This window comes from Lissotriton vulgaris, chromosome 2_1 (genome assembly GCF_964263255.1).
Source record: "Lissotriton vulgaris chromosome 2_1, aLisVul1.2, whole genome shotgun sequence".
Taxonomy (NCBI): domain Eukaryota; kingdom Metazoa; phylum Chordata; class Amphibia; order Caudata; family Salamandridae; genus Lissotriton; species Lissotriton vulgaris.
In genome coordinates, this window is record NC_141687.1 from 379,816,726 (window position 1) to 379,838,676 (window position 21,951).

Below are 21,951 nucleotides of genomic sequence, written 5' to 3' on the forward strand. Positions count from 1 at the left end.
GTGTTAATTGTATTATTTTCTTAGTGTATGCTGTTGAGTTGGTCCAAACTGGTGAAACTGTTGTATTTGAATGGTGTGATTGAGCGGATTGTATGGAGATGTGTGATGGATGTAGAAATCGGTCTTTTGGGTTACATAATGTATTGATTTATATATGATGAATATTTATTTGTGGATTGTTTTGATTTACTAAGGAATTTATGTAACATAATTAAAGAAACAATATATTTTTCTAAAATATCTTTTTTTGTGTGGGGCAATGTACTTTTTTCAATGATTTTTGGATATACTACCAGTGTTTAAAGCAATTGCCTGAGAGGTTTTTGTTCTTGTATTGATATTTTCCCTGCCAGCCTCTCTGAGTATCTGTTTTCAGGGTCCCTCTGTTATTTTTGTAGTAACAGCCAAAGCTTCACCGCAACATGTGATAATTCGATGTCCCTTTCGATGATGGTCATCTTCACAACCATAATACTTCACACACTGATAAAAGTCTGGTGGAATGTGCTTTACATTTCACCTTTGCAGTTAGATTTGTAAATATCACACTGCCAGTCTCTCTGTGTTCAAACAAGTACACTTCCTGTCTGTGGTATATATTTGCACGTCAACTGCATGGGCAAATATATAGTCTATGTTTGTGTTGTGTATATGGTCGTGCATCCTTTACTTCATACCTGTAGTGTTTATTATCACAGTTGGCCAACCCACAGTCTCACTGTATTTCCACATCCAGGTTGCAGTTTGTTGGTTGTGAGTGTGCTTTGAAATTGTACTCCATGCCTGTGCTATACATTTTCGAATACAGTCTTATTTCCATGTCTGTGGTGTGTCATTGCATGATCAGGCTGCATTTCCTGTGTCTGGTGGACATTTGCAAGGGTACCTTACACTCCTTGTCTAGGGTGTAAATGTGCCCATGTGGGAAGCCTCCTTGTTGCATTATATAGATATGCGCAGACCCCTCTTTAAATTGTATGTGGAGCCTGCCCTTTGTTTACTTTGTCAAATGTGTGTATTTGCTGGTTGTACGTCACGATATCGCAGTTGAAATAGTGGTCTGTAGTACCATCAACTGTGAATTTGCTACTATTAACTACCTGTGACTATATTTTGGCAGTCAATGTTAATGTAATATATCTCCAGGTTGATATCTCGGCCACAATATTGTACATCCCAGTATGTGTCTACATGTCATGTCCCCGCTTTAGTCAAGGCATTAATATAAATCTTGCCTTTTCAGGGTGAAGCTTTACTGAGCTGTTCGAGTGGAGTCTGTGGCCTCACCCTCCCCAGTGAACGCTTGGTCAACCAACTTCGCGACCTTGAACAGCACGTCTCTAAAGCGGTGGATCTGCTTGAGGCTGACAAGCCAGGTATTCCAGATTACCTTGTGACCACAAACCTATACTCTCTGTAGTGAGCAGCTGCTGGAGTTCCCTGCCCTGTTGTACCCCTGTACAGCGGTGTTGCTTTGACCTGACCACAAATGTAAAATAAAAATGTTTTGGAGCAGCCATGAAGAAATTAGCTCCAGAAATTGATTGCCTTTGCCAAAATCCAATAACAAAACAGTTGGTTCCGTCAGATTTTGTTCAAGGTTGTTTCAGATCCAATCACTGTCTCGGTATTTGTTTTGTCACAGTATTACATAGCATTAATTAACCTTCCTGTAGAAAGCCATGGCCAACCAGAACCAAGCTTCATCTAAACACTCCTCTAATCAGTCACAAATAAATGCAGACAACACACGATCAATAAGATTGAATATTATTATATAAATGACAGTAACACAATTCTACTTGTCTTTTAAGCTGTTTCTTGTATTGCACACAGGGCATTATACATAGTGATGGTATGCATGTTTCTGGGACAGAAGGTCCAGCTCATGGTCCTTAAAATGCATAGAGACGCCTACAGTACTCCCCTCCAAAATGTTAATCAGCATTACAGAGGGATACGAGGGGCTTCGATGATCCATCACCCTCATTCTAATTCATCCAGTCAGGACGTAGTGTATTTCCCTATGATTTGCAAGTCTATCCTCCGCTTTGGGTTGGCAGGCAGAGTGCTGGTGTGTTTGAACCCGGCAGGTGGCTTGTGAATTGTCTCCAGACATCCTTGGCCGCATTTTCTATGTTGCTGGCGGAGCCCAGTACAACATTGGAAAGGGAGCCGAATATTCAAAGGGGAGAACTGGTTTGGCAGAGGAGCATTTGTAGATTTTTTCAGCCCAACCGACTACTCCAGTCCCGGAGACCGAAGATGAGACAGTCAAAGGCCAAAGTAGGTAGCAGGAAAGTCTCCATATATTGATGGCGTGCTGCCATGTTATTGATCGATTTACAAAAGGGGGTGGTGATGAACAGAGTGTCTGAATTGAGCAGACCACTCTTACCCAGTCCAAAGATCAGGGCTTGATCCATCACCGTTATTTATCTCACTGCCCCATCCCAGCTCAGAATCTGGCTATATGCAAATCAGTCTGTCCCTGGCCCAGTGCATCATGGGAACAGGGCAGACTAAACTACCAAGCCAATTCTTTACCAGAAAGGAGACAAGCTACCGGGGACCGGTTTCTGGCATTTCAGCCTCTTCGGCCCGGCTTGCTTGAATCCTGATGGAGCAGTGAGAAAGGGACTCATGTCTGAGTATACCCTGCCACACCTATAGTGGCCAAAATCGATTTACAAAAGGGGGTGGTGATGAACAGAGTGTCTGAATTGAGCAGACCACTCTTACCCAGTCCAAAGATCAGGGCTTGATCCATCACCGTTATTTATCTCACTGCCCCATCCCAGCTCAGAATCTGGCTATATGCAAATCAGTCTGTCCCTGGCCCAGTGCATCATGGGAACAGGGCAGACTAAACTACCAAGCCAATTCTTTACCAGAAAGGAGACAAGCTACCGGGGACCGGTTTCTGGCATTTCAGCCTCTTCGGCCCGGCTTGCTTGAATCCTGATGGAGCAGTGAGAAAGGGACTCATGTCTGAGTATACCCTGCCACACCTATAGTGGCCAAAATCGATTTACAAAAGGGGGTGGTGATGAACAGAGTGTCTGAGTTGAGCAGACCACTCTTACCCAGTCCAAAGATCAGGGCTTGATCCATCACCGTTATTTATCTCACTGCCCCATCCCAGCTCAGAATCTGGCTATATGCAAATCAGTCTGTCCCTGGCCCAGTGCATCATGGGAACAGGGCAGACTAAACTACCAAGCCAATTCTTTACCAGAAAGGAGACAAGCTACCGGGGACCGGTTTCTGGCATTTCAGCCTCTTCGGCCCGGCTTGCTTGAATCCTGATGGAGCAGTGAGAAAGGGACTCATGTCTGAGTATACCCTGCCACACCTATAGTGGCCAAAATCGATTTACAAAAGGGGGTGGTGATGAACAGAGTGTCTGAATTGAGCAGACCACTCTTACCCAGTCCAAAGATCAGGGCTTGATCCATCACCGTTATTTATCTCACTGCCCCATCCCAGCTCAGAATCTGGCTATATGCAAATCAGTCTGTCCCTGGCCCAGTGCATCATGGGAACAGGGCAGACTAAACTACCAAGCCAATTCTTTACCAGAAAGGAGACAAGCTACCGGGGACCGGTTTCTGGCATTTCAGCCTCTTCGGCCCGGCTTGCTTGAATCCTGATGGAGCAGTGAGAAAGGGACTCATGTCTGAGTATACCCTGCCACACCTGTAGTGGCCAAAATCGATTTACAAAAGGGGTGGTGATGAACAGAGTGTCTGAATTGAGCAGACCACTCTTACCCAGTCCAAAGATCAGGGCTTGATCCATCACCGTTATTTATCTCACTGCCCCATCCCAGCTCAGAATCTGGCTATATGCAAATCAGTCTGTCCCTGGCCCAGTGCATCATGGGAACAGGGCAGACTAAACTACCAAGCCAATTCTTTACCAGAAAGGAGACAAGCTACCGGGGACCGGTTTCTGGCATTTCAGCCTCTTCGGCCCGGCTTGCTTGAATCCTGATGGAGCAGTGAGAAAGGGACTCAAGTCTGAGTATACCCTGCCACACCTATAGTGGCCAAAATCGATTTACAAAAGGGGGTGGTGATGAACAGAGTGTCTGAATTGAGCAGACCACTCTTACCCAGTCCAAAGATCAGGGCTTGATCCATCACCGTTATTTATCTCACTGCCCCATCCCAGCTCAGAATCTGGCTATATGCAAATCAGTCTGTCCCTGGCCCAGTGCATCATGGGAACAGGGCAGACTAAACTACCAAGCCAATTCTTTACCAGAAAGGAGACAAGCTACCGGGGACCGGTTTCTGGCATTTCAGCCTCTTCGGCCCGGCTTGCTTGAATCCTGATGGAGCAGTGAGAAAGGGACTCAAGTCTGAGTATACCCTGCCACACCTATAGTGGCCAAAATCGATTTACAAAAGGGGGTGGTGATGAACAGAGTGTCTGAATTGAGCAGACCACTCTTACCCAGTCCAAAGATCAGGGCTTGATCCATCACCGTTATTTATCTCACTGCCCCATCCAGGCTCAGAATCTGGCTATATGCAAATCAGTCTGTCCCTGGCCCAGTGCATCATGGGAACAGGGCAGACTAAACTACCAAGCCAATTCTTTACCAGAAAGGAGACAAGCTACCGGGGACCGGTTTCTGGCATTTCAGCCTCTTCGGCCCGGCTTGCTTGAATCCTGATGGAGCAGTGAGAAAGCCGGGCCGAAGAGGCTGAAATGCCAGAAACCGGTCCCCGGTAGCTTGTTTCCTTCCCAGTGTAAGAATTGGCTTTTGTAGTTTGGTTTGCCCTGTTCCCATCATGCACTGGGACAGGAACAGACTAATTTGCATACAGCCAGGTTCTGAAACTGGGATGGTGCAGTGAGCTAAAAAACGGTGTTGGATCTAGCCCTGATCTCTTGACTGGGTGAGAGTATTCTGTTTAATTCAGAGACTCTGTCCCTCACCACCCCTTGTTGTAAATATTTTTGTCCACCCTAAGCGTGGAAGGGTATACTCAGATGTGAGTCCCTTGCTCATTGCACCATCAGGATTCAAGCAAGCCGGGCCGAAGAGGCTGAAATGCCAGAAACCGGTCCCCGGTAGCTTGTTTCCTTCCCAGTGTAAGAATTGGCTTTTGTAGTTTGGTTTGCCCTGTTCCCATCATGCACTGGGACAGGAACAGACTAATTTGCATACAGCCAGGTTCTGAAACTGGGATGGTGCAGTGAGCTAAAAAACGGTGTTGGATCTAGCCCTGATCTCTTGACTGGGTGAGAGTATTCTGTTTAATTCAGAGACTCTGTCCCTCACCACCCCTTGTTGTAAATATTTTTGTCCACCCTAAGCGTGGAAGGGTATACTCAGATGTGAGTCCCTTGCTCATTGCACCATCAGGATTCAAGCAAGCCGGGCCGAAGAGGCTGAAATGCCAGAAACCGGTCCCCGGTAGCTTGTTTCCTTCCCAGTGTAAGAATTGGCTTTTGTAGTTTGGTTTGCCCTGTTCCCATCATGCACTGGGACAGGAACAGACTAATTTGCATACAGCCAGGTTCTGAAACTGGGATGGTGCAGTGAGCTAAAAAACGGTGTTGGATCTAGCCCTGATCTCTTGACTGGGTGAGAGTATTCTGTTTAATTCAGAGACTCTGTCCCTCACCACCCCTTGTTGTAAATATTTTTGTCCACCCTAAGCGTGGAAGGGTATACTCAGATGTGAGTCCCTTGCTCATTGCACCATCAGGATTCAAGCAAGCCGGGCCGAAGAGGCTGAAATGCCAGAAACCGGTCCCCGGTAGCTTGTTTCCTTCCCAGTGTAAGAATTGGCTTTTGTAGTTTGGTTTGCCCTGTTCCCATCATGCACTGGGACAGGAACAGACTAATTTGCATACAGCCAGGTTCTGAAACTGGGATGGTGCAGTGAGCTAAAAAACGGTGTTGGATCTAGCCCTGATCTCTTGACTGGGTGAGAGTATTCTGTTTAATTCAGAGACTCTGTCCCTCACCACCCCTTGTTGTAAATATTTTTGTCCACCCTAAGCGTGGAAGGGTATACTCAGATGTGAGTCCCTTGCTCATTGCACCATCAGGATTCAAGCAAGCCGGGCCGAAGAGGCTGAAATGCCAGAAACCGGTCCCCGGTAGCTTGTTTCCTTCCCAGTGTAAGAATTGGCTTTTGTAGTTTGGTTTGCCCTGTTCCCATCATGCACTGGGACAGGAACAGACTAATTTGCATACAGCCAGGTTCTGAAACTGGGATGGTGCAGTGAGCTAAAAAACGGTGTTGGATCTAGCCCTGATCTCTTGACTGGGTGAGAGTATTCTGTTTAATTCAGAGACTCTGTCCCTCACCACCCCTTGTTGTAAATATTTTTGTCCACCCTAAGCGTGGAAGGGTATACTCAGATGTGAGTCCCTTGCTCATTGCACCATCAGGATTCAAGCAAGCCGGGCCGAAGAGGCTGAAATGCCAGAAACCGGTCCCCGGTAGCTTGTTTCCTTCCCAGTGTAAGAATTGGCTTTTGTAGTTTGGTTTGCCCTGTTCCCATCATGCACTGGGACAGGAACAGACTAATTTGCATACAGCCAGGTTCTGAAACTGGGATGGTGCAGTGAGCTAAAAAACGGTGTTGGATCTAGCCCTGATCTCTTGACTGGGTGAGAGTATTCTGTTTAATTCAGAGACTCTGTCCCTCACCACCCCTTGTTGTAAATAGCCATGTTATTGATGGCGTGCCACCTTGACCTCCATGGACACACTGTACACCATACATATTCTGGGAAAGGAAAGAAGCCCATGTATGAGGAAGGATCTAAAGTTTACACTCACAGGGACAAGTAGACTAGCTCGCCACCAGGAATGAGTAAAAGGCTTGTAGCATGAACTGCTGTTCTGCTGCTACTAGCTGCTAGTCACCCCATGGCCTCGTACGAGTAAGCAGTAGCCATCATTTAAAAAAAGTTGGTGATAAGTTTTGGGTGCTCCTCCAATCAGTAGATCGCCTTTGAATGCCTTCCTTGCACCACTGTGGAACAGTTAACTCTTGCCAGAATATCTCCCCCTGCAGCGCTATCTCTTAATTGACAAAAAGTAACCCAGGCAACTCTGATCCATCCTTTCACAAAAGAAGCCCAAAGCTCTGTGCCTCCTCACAACAGGACTAACCCCTCCGCTCCAGGCCTCCCCAGTACCTTGAAGCAGTCCTGGCTCTCTCTACCAACATTGTCCCTCCCTTCAAAAAGTAATCCACTAAACCCCAACCCGTAGCAAAAAGTACACCCCTACCACCCCCACAGTTTAGGGCATGTATGCTCCTCACAAGCAAAAAACAAGATAATCACCACAGCTTATCCAGTCCTACTCTTCCCTCCCCATACAAATATAGTTTCTCGTATGACTGGCCTTTACCACTTCATAATATCCCCTCAAAAAGGTAATCTCAGATTGTCATGCCAACGCCCTCCCTGGCAGCGAGCCCCCACATACTGGGACCTTATTGATCCCTTAGAAGTAACATTCTCGGTCAGGACCCCTCAGGTGTTAGGATGTAAATCACCATCCCTCAGATGTCAGCTTTTTGGTGAGGCTCTCACTCAAAGCACCTAAGACAAAAGGCTATTGAGCCCTTCACGTTCAAGATCCCTAAGAAATGTGAGTCCAGGTGGTGTCCCATCAGACATAGGGGTGATCGTCAGATAGGAGACGTGTCATTGTTCCTCTGAAAGGGTTGTATGACATTACAAAGCATGCCTTTACCAAACATACCATACAGCCTTTACTGTGCATGCCTTCACCACGCATAGCAGGTATATTTAAGGTAAGTAAATAAAAAAAATATATATTTTGACATTTAATATAACATTTCGTTTTTGGGGAACCCCTCTTTTTAAAATAATTTCTAACCTGCCTTTATCACTGCCCATCCCTATACCCTAAAGTCACCTGAACTTCCTTTACCACTACCCACCCATAAGCCCTAAATATACCATTACCTCCATTTACCACTATCCAACCCTAAACCCTAATATTACCTGTAGCTTCCTTTACTACTACCCCACCCCTAAACCTTAAAATTGTTAAAATTGCCCTTACCACTGCCCACCCCTAAACCATAATCTGCTTACCATGCTTTACCACTACTCACCCTTGAATCTTAAAATTACCCTAACCTCCATTTAACTCTACCCACCCCTACACCTTAACTTTAGCCTTACTGTTATTTGTAATTTATATGTGTGTATGTGTGTGTATATATATATATATATATATATATATATATATATATATATATATATATATATATATATATATATCAAAAACGCCTTCCGCGGTTGCAGAAATAATGCACTCTCGGGACACACTAGCAGTATGCAGTTCAGCAAAGTTTATTCTTGCTTCCATGTTACGCATTTCGGAAATGAATCCTTGGTCACACGTAAAAAACTATTAGTCAGTCTGCATCAAGTACACATTACAGCCTTAGCCTTAGACATAGGACTCAAGGTACGAAGCAAGGTTACAAATATCTGTGGCGGCCATTTGGGGATATATATATATATCCCCCCTGGCGTGCCTAGACCTCGATGAACAGCCCTGGAGCCTATTTTGACTGACTGCTGAGGGGCTCCAACCTCCTATCGCTGAATTAGGTTTGCGTCGAAGTGAGGAGTTGGTAGACTCATGCCCGCCTCGATTTCTGCGGGGGTAGACTGCTGGGGACCTGCGGGAAAGTGGAGCGGCACTGACCCCTTAGACTGGCTGTCTTCCCAAGACCCGGCGGTTGCTGACTTTTACCCACCTGGGCAGACATGCAGCGAGGGCAGCCTGATGAGGTGAAGGGACCACAGTGAAGCCCAGTGTGATGGCGCACTGTGCTCGGTAAGGAGCAGGGCCGGGATTCAGCCTGGACAACGTGGTGCCCTGTGGTCCGCGGCACTGTGTTTGGAAGAAGCCCGGGGCTGGTGATTGCAGGGCCGGGAGCTGTGCGGAGGCCTTACAACCCTGCCCCTTACAAGAAAGCCACACTGTTTGCCCCAGATTGATGGGCATCTCTGATAGGGCGCATTATGGCAGTGCAGCCCCGGTGACTGTGGGTTGCTCCCGGAGCTTCCTGGCTTAGTCAAGCAGTAGCATACTCTATACGCCTTCTACCCCCCAAGCGATGGGGATGCGCCCTGGAGGACAGACTTACAGTATCCATGGGAAAGCACGGGGGGAGACGCCCAAGACCTTGCCGACCGTGCTTTGGGGGATCGTGACACACGCTTCTGATACCGCCAGGACAATCATGGTAGGAGAGGGCGAATACTTTGCCCTCTGCATAGCGCTGTGGCCTGAGAAGCTGGAGGGAGCTAGCCGCTATACGAGCCGCAGTGAGGGGGTGGCATCTGCTGCATTAGGCCGGGCAACCAGGCTGCATGGACACAGGAGGAGTTGGCAAGAGATCTTTTCATCTTTGCTGCCCCTCCTATGGGTCTTGGGGCCCAGGTGCATACAGTGAGTAGGAGCCCGCTGGATAGTAGACCCTCGCAGAGTCCTCACGTACATCACAGGAACACTTCTTGAGTGAGTGAACCCTGCATGCCATGCCGTACCTGCGCCTGGGAGGTGTTGTTTCTTCCTGAGCTGGTGTATACACTGTGGACCTCCCTGCTACGTGATACCCCATACTAAGTCTGGGTCCTGTGAGACCACTCTGTGCCTCTCTGTGTTACCAGCGAGATTGGAAGGCGTGGCAACCATTCTACCGCTGACGTCGCTGTTAAGACTCACCTGCTCCCCACTAGCAAAGTTGCACAGAACTTTTAGGGGTGCCCGGCCTGTCCCGACCACGCAGATGGTGAAAACCAGAACCAAACATATGGGGGCCACACCCAAGACCCAGGGCCTCTTTCATGATGCTGTAACTGAAGATGGTGATGCCGTTCCTCCAGTGGCTCCCATACAGCTCCAACTGGACAAGATCCTGGTCGCCATAACTGATACTAAGGCCACCCTACAACATGACATAGGCACAGTGTCAGTGGGCCTTGGTCTGTTGCAGACGGAACACCATAAATTGGCGGATCGAGTCAAAGGTGATGAGACCATCATCGCAGAACTCAAATCCGAATGCACAACACTTGCAAGCCAAATGTCCGAATTTAGAGGTGGGGTTCAGCTTCCTGAACGACATGCTGAAGATGCATAAGGACGCAACAATATTAGAGTGGTTGGCCTCCCGGAGAGAGTGGAAAAGAGCGACATGGTGGCTTATCTGGAGGACTGGCTACAGACAGAAGTAGCCCCAGGCTTGCTGACTTCCTTTTTCTCACAGGAGCAGGCCCATTAGGTCCCTTCACGACCGCTGGTCCCGGGCAGGCCTCCTGACCGGTGGTGGCCAGGTTACTGCCCTACAGGGACCGACATAACATACTGCAGAGGGCACGTTTGGGGGCCCCTTTACTGTGAACAATGGTAGGGTCTCCATATTCCTGGATTACATGGCAGTGGTGCAGGCCAGAAGGGCCTCTTTCTTAGAGGCTCTCTGGGGCAATGATGTAAGTACTCCCCGATGTTCCCCTCCAGGCTCCGGATAGCTGTTGATGACTGCTTATTTTTGTGAAGACCCGGAGTCGGCCTGGGCATGGCTAGAGGCATGGAAAGCCTGGAGTCCTGGAGGGACTGTCCTCCAGGCGGCTTGCTTGAAATCTCTGATGCCCATACGAAGGGTGCACAGGCACCCACCCATGGCTGTGCAAGGTGGCCCATCTCCCTCACAGACCAAAATGGAACGAGCTGCAGCGCTGCAGGCAGGGGTTTGAGATATGTCGGTGCAAAAGAAGATCTAAGGAGTGAACCCCTCCTCTGAACATAAATCAGTAATATCTGATTCAGTGTCCTCACAGGGAGATGAGACTTGTGTTGGAGAGTTACTGTTGGGGATTGTTCATGCCTTTCCTTTCTTCCTTATTCTTTTTGTTTGCACAAGGAACCCATGACCTGTTATGGTGCTGGGGGGTTTGGGGAGGGGGATTCCAGGGGATGATGGAGGGTATAGTACTCAAGTATTTCACATGGCTGACCCCAGACAGGCAGTGATATTTATGTAATGGTATATCAGGGGGATGGGATCGGCCTCCAAGAGACATGATATTCATAGCTATCTCAGACGGAGGGAAGTGCAGGTGACCATGTTCCAGGAGACCCATTTAATTGGGACTGAAGTAGATCAACTGAAATGCTATTTGTTTATGCTAGGAGGACTTTGATCTGGATAAGAGCCGGGACACCATTTGAGATAACCCGCTCACTTATATACAAGAAAGGCAGATATTTCCTCCTGGAAGGCAAGCTGTTTGGAAAAGAAATTACACCGGGGAGCATCTATGCCTTGAATCAAGATCAGATCACCTTCTTTCACTCCCTTTCTACCCACATAGCTGAGCTACCACCGGATAGTTTAATGCTAGGGGGCAACTTTAATTGTGTACTAGATGTACAACTTGATTGCTTGACTCTCCTGCTAATGGGGATGGAGGCGGGTAAGCTGGCAGAGGGACTACATGACTGGGTGGGGTTGGCGTATATACGGAGGACACAACACGGGGAAGAATGTGACTTCTCATAGCCTGCACACTCAAATAGATCGTTTCGTGTGCTCCCAAAGACATGCCCAAAACACTGTCCACTCGTAATATCTAGGACGCGCTTTATCCGACCACAGGCCTGTTTTACTGAGGTTTACACCCATGGGGAAGCGCCCGCCCATTCATGGCCGCTCAACCCGACCTCTCTGGAGGACTCATGCTATCATAATCTGTTGGCGGAGGCAATCTCAAAGTACTTCAATAATAACCAGGGTTCCGCATCCTCGAGTATAATAGAATGGGAGGCCTTTAAGGTTGTGACACGGGGCCACTGTATAGCATAAGGAACTCCGGATCTTGGAAGACAGATGACATACCCTAGACACTGCCCTTAGTACTCGACCAGAATCACAGGATGAGGTTCCAGAGACAAGAGAACAATAAAATGCTACCTTAGAGAGGCTGCATAAGCAATATATCACAAGGGCCCGTGACAAGGAAGGGAAGTCTGGTCGATTATTGGCATGGCTCATTAGGCCGGAATCTCGGGGACCCCCATCATACACATCCAGCGAGGAGATGGTCAGCTTTTGTACTCTCGCACCTCCATTAATAAGGACTTTTTCACTTACAGGTTTGTATTCCGCCCTGTCCCTCTCTCGGCAAAGGCTTGGGCTGCCTTCTTGGCAACCATAACACTGAACGGATTGCCTGAAGAGCACCGTAAAGACTTGGGAAGCCCCAAAACTAACCAGGTGATCTGAACGGACATCAAAGGGATGGCGAAAGGCAAAACACTGAGCCCTGGCGGTTCTTTGCCACCTAAGTAAAAACCATGACCCGTGCCTTGAAAAGGTATGTGCAGACTCTTGATACCCTCTCAGACTCCACTAACGATTCCATGGTTATTCCCCAGCCCAAGACTAAGACTCAGGGAGCTCAGGTCACTTAGTTCCGCCCCCTCTCTATGTTGAACCTAGATTTCACGATCCTTAGTAAGGTGTTGGCGCTCCGATTACTCCCATACCTGACAACATTAATACATACTGACCAGAGCAGATTTATCCCCACCCGTAACACTACCCACAATATTAGGCGGATTTATCTTGTGATGTATCTCAGAGAGAGATGGGATTTTTTATTCGCTGTGACGACACAGATGGGCCTCGGAGAAAATTGGATCAAGTGGGTTCAGTTGCTATATACTGCCCTGACAGCCATAGTCAAGACTTGCGCCACGCTCTCCCCACAGTACCGGATGGGTAGGGGTATGAGGCAGTGATGTCCACTGTCCCTACTGTTGTTTGCCCTGGCTATTGAGCCTCTTGTGGAACTTTTTAGACAGGAGGGTCGAGACAGTGGCATGATGGCAGACAGACAGGAACATACCATTTCCCTCTACGCAGATGACATACTCCTTTACCTGAGGGATGGAGTCTCTGGTGTTCCCAGAGCCTCAGATCTACTGAGGGATTTTGAAGTGGTGTCCAGCTTCCGGCTAAATAAGACTAAGACTTGCATATTCCCTGTTTCCCTTGGGGCGAGGAGACTGCCGGGTCTTCCTCCAGACCTGATGCTCTTTTAGATATCTGGGGATCTAGATATTTCATACATTTGAAGACCTTGAATAGGGTAATTTGGGGAGGGCTCTCCGTTCCCTGAGGTCTTGTGTTCCCTTCTGGCGCTCGCTATAGTTGCCCCTCATGGCCCGGGTATCAGTTTCTAAAAAGGTTATGGTCCAGAGGCTCCTATATTTCTTAAACTTGCCAGTGGGAGTGCCGACCTCATGGTTCAAACAACTGGATACTTTGTTACGAGACCTGATATGGGATGGGAGCCGACATAGGGTGTCGCCGGCTATCCTTCTACGATCTCCCGAAGAAGGGGGCTTAGGTGCACTGGACTTCAAACTTTATTTCCTTGCGTCCCAGCTTAAGTGGATTACATTGTAGTTGGATGGCGCTAACCAAGAGGAGCTGTGGATAACTAGGCAGTCGGCACTCATGGAAACTCTACTGGCTAAATTGCTTTGCCCACACAAGGAGATGATGGACGGAGCGCTGAAACTTTTCAAACACTCACCCCCATTCACAGATCTGGGTTGAATCAATCATCGTTCTTTTGCTCACTTTGCCACCCCAGTTCAGACACAGCTATATGCAAATCAGTCTTGACCCTGTGCCTCATAGGAACAGTCCAGACCAAACTGCCAAGCCATGTCTTCTCTGGACCGGAAACAAGCATCTTGGGACCGGTTTCAGGGTAACATCCATCATCAGCCAGGCAAGTTTGAATCCAGTGGCAAAGTGAGCAAGGGACCCTTGCTAACTTAGGGCGCACAAAGCAAACACAAGGAGATGATGGACAGAGCGCTGAAACGTTTCAGACACTCGCCACCAGTCACAGATCTGGGTTGAATCCATCATCGTTCTTTAGCTCACTTTGCCACCCCAGTTCAGACACAGCTATATGCAAATTAGTCTTGACCCTGTGCCTCATGGGAACAGTCCAGCCGGAACTGCCACGCCATGTCGTCCCTGGACCGAAAACAAGCATCCTGGGATTCCATTTGTCATCCAGAGTGGGACAGGTATGCCCAGACGTGGGTCCCATGCTCTCCATGCCATTGGAATAAAGCTATCCTGGCTGATGAGGGGTGAACTCCCGAAACCGTTCCTAGGATGCTTGTTTCCAGTTCAGGGAGGACCTGACCTGGCAGTTCGGGCTGGACTGTTCCCATTGGTTGCAGGGTCGAGGCTGATTTGCATATCGCTGGGTTTAAACCGAAATGGCATGGGGAGCAAAAAGACAATGGATTTTGGCCCAGATCTCTGTACTGGGGAGAATGTATGACATTGTTCTGCATTCTGTCCATCAATTGTTCTTTTTGTATTTGTCACCCCGAGTGGGACGGGTATGCCCAGACATGCGTACCATGCTCTCCATGCCATTGGAGTCAAGCTATCCTGGCTGATATGGGGTGAAACCCAGAAACCGGTCCTAGGAGGCTTGTTTCCAGTCCAGGGAGGACCTGGCCTGGCATTTCAGGCTGGACTGTTCCCATTGGGTGAAGGTTTAAGATTGATTTTTATATGGCTGGGTTTAAACTGGATTGGCATGAGGAGCAAAGAAACGATGGATTTAGGCCCAGATTTCTGTACTGGGGAGAATGTATGACATTGTTCTTTTTGCAAATTGCTTTGCCCATCACCAGCTGTCCAACGCCCAGGGGTACTGTTGTTGATGGCTCTGAAAATGCTGGCACATAAGTGTCCTAAAAACCGCAGGAACACCACTTTATGCACCGGCCCTGTCCTTGGTAGGGCCCCTCATCTCGAACCCCTTTCCTATTTTACTGCTTGGCAATTATTAGCCGTGACAGAAGCTGGGTTGGTTACGGTTGGGGACTGCTATCAACAGGGTGCCTTGCTTCCACTGGAGGGCTTGATGGAATGTTATAATTTGCCATCATGCCTGTTCCTTACATATGAGGCATTGACACAAGCGTTTCGGGACCTGTAGGACGAAGCCCGGGAGGAGCCTATAATGCATGCAGTCCTGCAATGCAATGAGCATAACTAGACACCTGGTGACTTGGTTTTACTAATCCCTCTCTGGTATGGTCTGCGGCCCCTTAACTACTTTGCGGAATAGATGGGAGTAAATCCTATAACAAGTACTAATGGATCCTAATTGGCAGAGGATGTCAGCCTCCCCCCCAAAATATCTCTAGGAATGCGAGTTTGAAATACCTCCAATTCAATTATGGACATATGACATAACTGACACCACATAGAATCCAAGTGGTTTACGCAGGTGACCCCTGTCCCTGCCCTAAATGTAGATGCGGACATTTAAATGCTGACTTTGTTCATATGGTGTGGTGTTGCCCCCAATTACAACCCTATTGGGAAGAGATGCTTTCTACCTTAGACTACACGCTTGCTCCCCCCCTTTCACATTCGCTGGAGGCTTTTATTTTGAGATTATTTACACGACTGGCCTCCAGGAAAGTTGGCACAAGGTTTATGGACTTAGCCCTAGTGTTAGCCAGACAGCAAATAGCTATGACCTGGAAATTCGCAGTGGCTCTAAGACCCTGGCCTGGAAGGCAGACGTAACCCAGTGGGCAAGAGCTGAAGAAAAGGCGCTGGTCCGGGAGGAGGCTAGAGGGGTGAAGATCCGCCCTATAGCTGATCTATGGACTGAAGTGTTAGTGGCCTGGGAACATCCGGAGAATGGCCCCTGGGAAGACCCAGAGATGAGGGATGACACACCTGGGGAGGAAGAAGCTGAGGAACCAGAGGGCCAGGGTAACCATTCAACTGAAAGATGAGTAAAGGGTTACACATAGGACCTTGGCCCCGGGGTTCTGCCCAGACGTTTCGTATGGAGGACTGCAGACCCCCCCCCCCCCCCACCCCCCTCTCCCGCCCAACCTGGGTCCTGCCCGGAGTGGGCACATAACCTGAAGCTGGGAGGAAACCACCCGGACATATCGTCTCCCCCCTCCCGCTCCCCCCCACATATATTCCAGATGATAGACGGTCGCCACCTACGGGTATTAGAGATGGGTGAGGCGAGGTTGACCAGGTCCCCTCTTTTTTCTTTTGTAATGTTTCTCAGTTTTATTGTTTTTGTTTATTTTAGCTTTTCCTCTGTTTATTATAGAATTGGCTTGTCATTTCCCCAAATTACATATTGTCTTTTCCATGGTATTTCTCTACGCCCCCCTTCATAAAAGCACAGAGAATTCTCCTGTAATTAACACCTGTGAGACTGTGCTACTATTTGGACACTAACAACCTAGAATGTTATAATAATAATCATATTTATAAAACGCTTATTTACACTAGGCCAGTGTGTCCCCGCGCTGCGGTGCAAACTGCCCTCGGCAGCTAAAACCTATCCTAGAGGAGGGACTATACAGCTGGAGAAAGATACGTTTTCAGTTTTTTCCGGAAAGTGACCCCCGAACCCTCCAACCGGAGGATCAGGGAGAGTTTGTTCCATTGCTGTGCGGCCAAAAAGTGGAATGAGTGGCCACCCACCTTGCTCTCTTAATGGGGCGAACACACACCAGACCCCTCCCGCTTGATCTAAGTTGCCGAATTGGAGAATATAGAGTAAGTAGATCAAACAAATAGGAGGGGCTCGTCCTTTGAATGATCTGGTGGCAGACGCCTAGCGTCTTGAACCGGACTCTCTCTCTAATCGGCAGCCAGTGGAGGGAGACCAGCGCCCTCTTTGAAGAGGCTCTCCTCTGAAGCATAAGAACCAAGCGCACTGCTGCGTTCTGGATGCCTTGGAGTCTTTGCACGCATTTAGCAGTAGCACCCAGGTACAGCATATAATCATAATCAAGGCACAATGTCACCAGGGCATGCACCATGGTCTTCCTGGCTGCTGTAGGCAACAAATACAAGGTTTTGACCACACTGACGGAGCTTTCCCTGTCACAAGCACCTCTGTCCTATTGCCATTCAACTTCAGGCAGTTATTGGCAATCCACAGTGCAAGTACTTGCATGCACGCCTCGAAGTTGGAAGCTGCAGTGTCCTGTGCCTGTGTAAGGGAAACCACCAGTTGAGTGTCATCGGCATAGGACACAACCATAATTCCAAATTTTTCTGCAATCTCAGCGAAAGGAGAGACATAGAGATTGAACAGGGTCGGGCTCAGGGTGGATCCCTGAGGCATCCCCTGTTTGAGTTTGACAACTTTGGAATAATAAGAGCCCTGCGACACCTGAAAACTACGCTCCGACAAGAAAGATTCCATCCAGCGCATAGCACTGCCAGACACACTACCTTTCCTCAAACAGTGCAGCAGAGTATGATGGGCAACAGTATCAAAAGCGGCACTTAAATCAAGCAGAATTAAGGCCGCAGTCTGTCCCGCATCAACGTATTTCCTAATGGTTTCCATGGAAAGTAGCAGTGCCGATTCCGTAGAATAGAAGGCCCGAAAACCGGATTGAGTAGAGTGAAGGAGATTGTGTTTCCCGATATGCGCTGTAAGTTACATGTTAACAACCTTCTCCACAACTTTAGCGAAGTAGGGAAGCAAAGAAATAGGACGCAAATTATGTGTAGGCATTTATATAGCGCACTGCTACCCGTAGGCGTCCTGGCGCTTCGACCGCTGCGAAACCCTTCCTGGCTTCCCTGAGAGATGGTCCCTTAATGGGTATCTCCAGGGTGAGACCAGGCATCCCCGGCGGTCTGGGGGGCCGTTAGTGAAGATGAGGCAAGCTAATGCCCAGAGTTGCCGAGTGTGATCGCTGATCAGAGTGGGCACCGAGGCGAGAGAATTATCGAGTCCGCTGACCCTGGTCCAGAAACCTGCCGCGCCGGGAATCGAACCCTGGTCCCGGGCCGTCCTCTGCTCTCGGGTCTGCCGCCTCTAACCAGTGAGCCACACTACTTCACGTTGGTCTGGACTAATGTGCAGTTTCTTAGGTAGTGGAAGGACCACTGCTTCCTTCCATCTAGCTGGCACCATTCCTGACATAAAGGATAATTCCAAGAGGTGTCTAATACAAGGCTCCAGAGTTTCAATACTCCCTCTAAGCACCTTAGGGGAGGCAGGGTCCCTGGGAGAGCCTTACTTAATACTGATGCTAATTTTTGTTAAGATCTCAGGGGGGGGAGGAGAGGGGGACAGTGTATTTATCAATACAATCTATCTCTGGAACGGGACCAGCTTCTCCGGGGGTCCCCTGGCCTGCTCGGGCAGAGACTGGTAAGGTGGAGTAAATATTCTCAACTTTATCTGCAAATAAAATCCGCCATGCGATTGCATGACTCCTCAGAGCTAACCACTGGTGCTGCCGTTTTTGCTAGGGAGGTTATTTCTTTATAGACCCTAAACAGTTTCTTCGCTAAATTTTCAGCCGCCCCAATTCTATCCTGATAGTAGGATGCCTTAGCCCTTCGGATAAGCACATGATAGCGCTTCCATTGAGAATCCATTTGGATTGCATTTTAAATCTGTTACCTAATGTTGCATTGCTGTAATTGTAAAATGGGATAAAACGCCAATCATATCATCTACTGCCGATCGCCAGTAGGTATTTATAGTTCGGACCAATTTTTCCCATAGACAAAGCGTATTTTGTGTGGCTGATAACTTTTTTGCTGTTTGACAAATATTTACGAAATTTTAAAAACTAGTTTACAACTTACTTGAGCTGCTGTGCAGAAATGTTCGGGGTGATTCTTGAAGCGGGGGCTGGGAAAAAAGAGGAGTCCTAAAGCGCTTTTTCCCCCATTAAATGTTAATGGGGATTTTGCAATTTTTAGACACAGCTACAGTCTGAACCACCGAACAGAATTACACCACATTGGGCAGAAATCTAGATCTTGGTCCGCAGATTGTGCTTTTGCGGCCGCAAGAAGGAAGTTCTAGTTAGGACCTAGTTTCCATAGGAAAAGCGTTTTTTCTTTTCCCAATAACTTTGGCGCCGGTTGATGAATCTTCACAATATATTCAAAAAAAGTGGCCAGCTCCAGTCAGCTTCTGTCTTGAAAGTTTTAGGGTGATTTGTCAAGTGGGGACTGAGAAAAAAGAGGGACCCAAAACGCTTTTTCCAATGTTAATTTCCATAGGAAACGTTAGACAAAGCTATAGCCCGAACTGCTGAACGGAATTACACCAAATTTGTCGAAAAGGTAGGTCTTGGTTCCGAAAGAGTTCTTTTTTAAAATGGAGTAAATCCGTTCAGCAGTTACTGAGAAATTAGAAAAAGAATGGGTTTGATATCTGTCTTCCATAGGAAACTTTAGACAAAGCTACAGCCCAAACTGCTGAACGGAACTACACCAAATTTGGCAACAAGGTAGTCCTTGCTTCAGAAAGAGCCCTTTTTGTTAAATGGTGTAAATCAGTTCAGTAGTTGCTGAGAAATTAGAAAAAGAAAGTTTTGATATCGGAGCACCGAGGAGGGATCGCAAACCATCCCGGGCCCGAGCTTCACTCTGATTGGTTGCCAACACTCCAAACAAGAAAGTGTTGGCAGCCAACTTGTCACTCTGTAGAACCAAGTCACAAGAAAACAATAAAACAAATATAAAATACACCCGTTTCCAGCATGGTGGGAAAAGGGGCGTGGCCTTGGAAAACCTCTCTGTGGCGCTTACCGGAGGTACCTGGTGGGCTACTTGGCCACCAGGGACCTTCAGGATTCAAGAGGATTTAATAGGGATGTTATAGTTAGAAATTAGCATTGAAGAAATTCACAGAAAGAACCACAGGATTGAAGCATATTATAATTAGAAATTTTCGTTTGAAAAACCTATGAAATTCACTGAAAAAAACATAGGTTTCAGGGACGATATAGGTAGAAATTAGCATTAAAAAAAACATTGAAATTCACTGAATAAACTTTAGGTTTTAGGCATGTTATAGTTAGAAATTAGCATTTAAAAAACCTTACAAATTCACTGAAAAAAACATAGGTTTCAGTAACATTATAGTTAGTTGGACATTTCACTCATACAAAACCATAGAAATTCTGCCGTTCTAGTTAGTTCAGCTAACTATAACTCGCGCCCCCGCAATCCACTGCTGATGACGTCACATTTTACATCATTCATGACATGGTCAGTGACATCACTAATGACATCTCAAATGACATCACTGATGACATCTCACATGAAAATCTGATGCACCTCCTCACACTCTAATATAAACTTTAATACACCCACTATAAAATTCAGACTACCATTTTCGAAACCATCAACACACCAATACCACTTACTACATATGCACTCACTGTTTCCTATGTCTACACACACAACCACTCATTCACCCATACAATCACTCATACATGCAGTCACTCATCAATACAACACTATCATATGCACTCATACACATATACAGACACTCACACTCCACCACTCATCCAGAGTTACTCACACACCTAGTCAGTGAAGCAAAGAATCAATCACACTTCCATTTACTGACCTATACAGTTATACACACAACACATCACTTATTTAAACAGAAACAAACACACACTTACTCTCTTATACAATCACTGATACAAGTACACACTCATCCATACAGCCACTCTCACAATCAATTACTCTCATGTATAGTTATTCATATATTCCAACTCTCACATACATTGCCTTTTACATATGTAGTTACTTGGACATGTACCACTGAGACATCCATTCACTCACCAACACACCCATACACACACTCACCCACCCATACAGATGTTTCCACATGCACTCTTGAACCCAATGAATCAACCACCTCCCACCCACCCACACACTCAGGCACAAATACAAATACTCAGGCAACCAATCAATAACCCATATAGACACTCATGTAGCTACTGACCAACCAATGCAGCAACTTATACAACAACAGACAGACTGATACAGACATTTACACAGTTTAGTCACTAACCCATGCATTCAGTCAGACACATGTAATCAATTTCTTAAATAGTCAGCCACGCACCTACTAAATCCAACATCCAGACACGTATACACCCACTCATTCTTCAATACACCTTGACATATATATAATACATATTTAAAATTTAAAGAAACACAGTCACTGGATGATGTCATCAGTGATGACATCAGTGATGTCATTTGAGATGTCATCAGTGATGTCACTGACCATGTCATGAATGATGTAATATGCGACGTCATCAGCAGTGCATTGCGGGGGTGCGAGTTTTGGTTAGCTGAATTAACTATAACAGCGAAATTTCTATGGTTTTGTATGAGTGAAATGTCCAACTAACTATAATGCCCCTGTTGCGGGGCAGGCTGGGCTACAGGAACTGACGCAGAGGCTACAGATGGATGCTTAAGAGAAGGTTTTATTTTTATGAGTACACGTTTCTGTCTTTGCTGCCTGCTGGTCAGTCTTTCACGAGCAAACGCTGCAGGGTCCGACGTGGGCTGCGGATAGGACTCCAGGCCCTGAAAGGCCTTCAAAAGGGTTTGACTCCCTGGGACCTCTTTCTTTTTCTCGAGGTTAGCATCCTAGGACCTCTGCTCAAGCCACGCTCCTCCCGTGGGAACGTGGCAGGGCGGCTCGTGGATTTGTTGGCCTCCTGGCTTGTCGTGGACGCTCTTCCTGCCTTCAATCTCCAACACGCCTTCTTCCTCCGGTCTCGCTCCTCTCTCCGTCCTCTCACCTTCCGCCTCCAGGGAAACGCCGTTCGCTGTCTTCCTGGTTCCGTCTTCCTTTGAGTCGTCCCGCGCGATGACGTCCCAGGGAGGGGGCGGGGCCTGTTTAAAGGTGCCGTACTGTTTCGCTGCTTCTTCTTCGTGACCGCAAGAGAACTGCTGATTCCACTCGTCCACGAGTGATGGAGGCTGCTGTATAGAGGGCATAGAGGTGGGTGAGAGGGGGACGGGAGACCACCAGTC

At 47.5% G+C, this 21,951-nt stretch overlaps 1 protein-coding gene across 1 annotated transcript in view; it reads left to right on the plus strand.

Annotated features, from left to right (window-relative positions):
• The window catches only part of SMYD4 (SET and MYND domain containing 4), a 111,177-nt gene that overhangs the window by 76,590 nt on the left and 12,636 nt on the right, over positions 1–21,951 (plus strand). Inside the window, exon 8 of the mRNA XM_086955195.1 lies at positions 1,244–1,376. Coding sequence (XP_086811321.1) covers positions 1,244–1,376 — 133 coding nt within the window. The remainder of the gene's footprint in view (positions 1–1,243; positions 1,377–21,951) is intronic.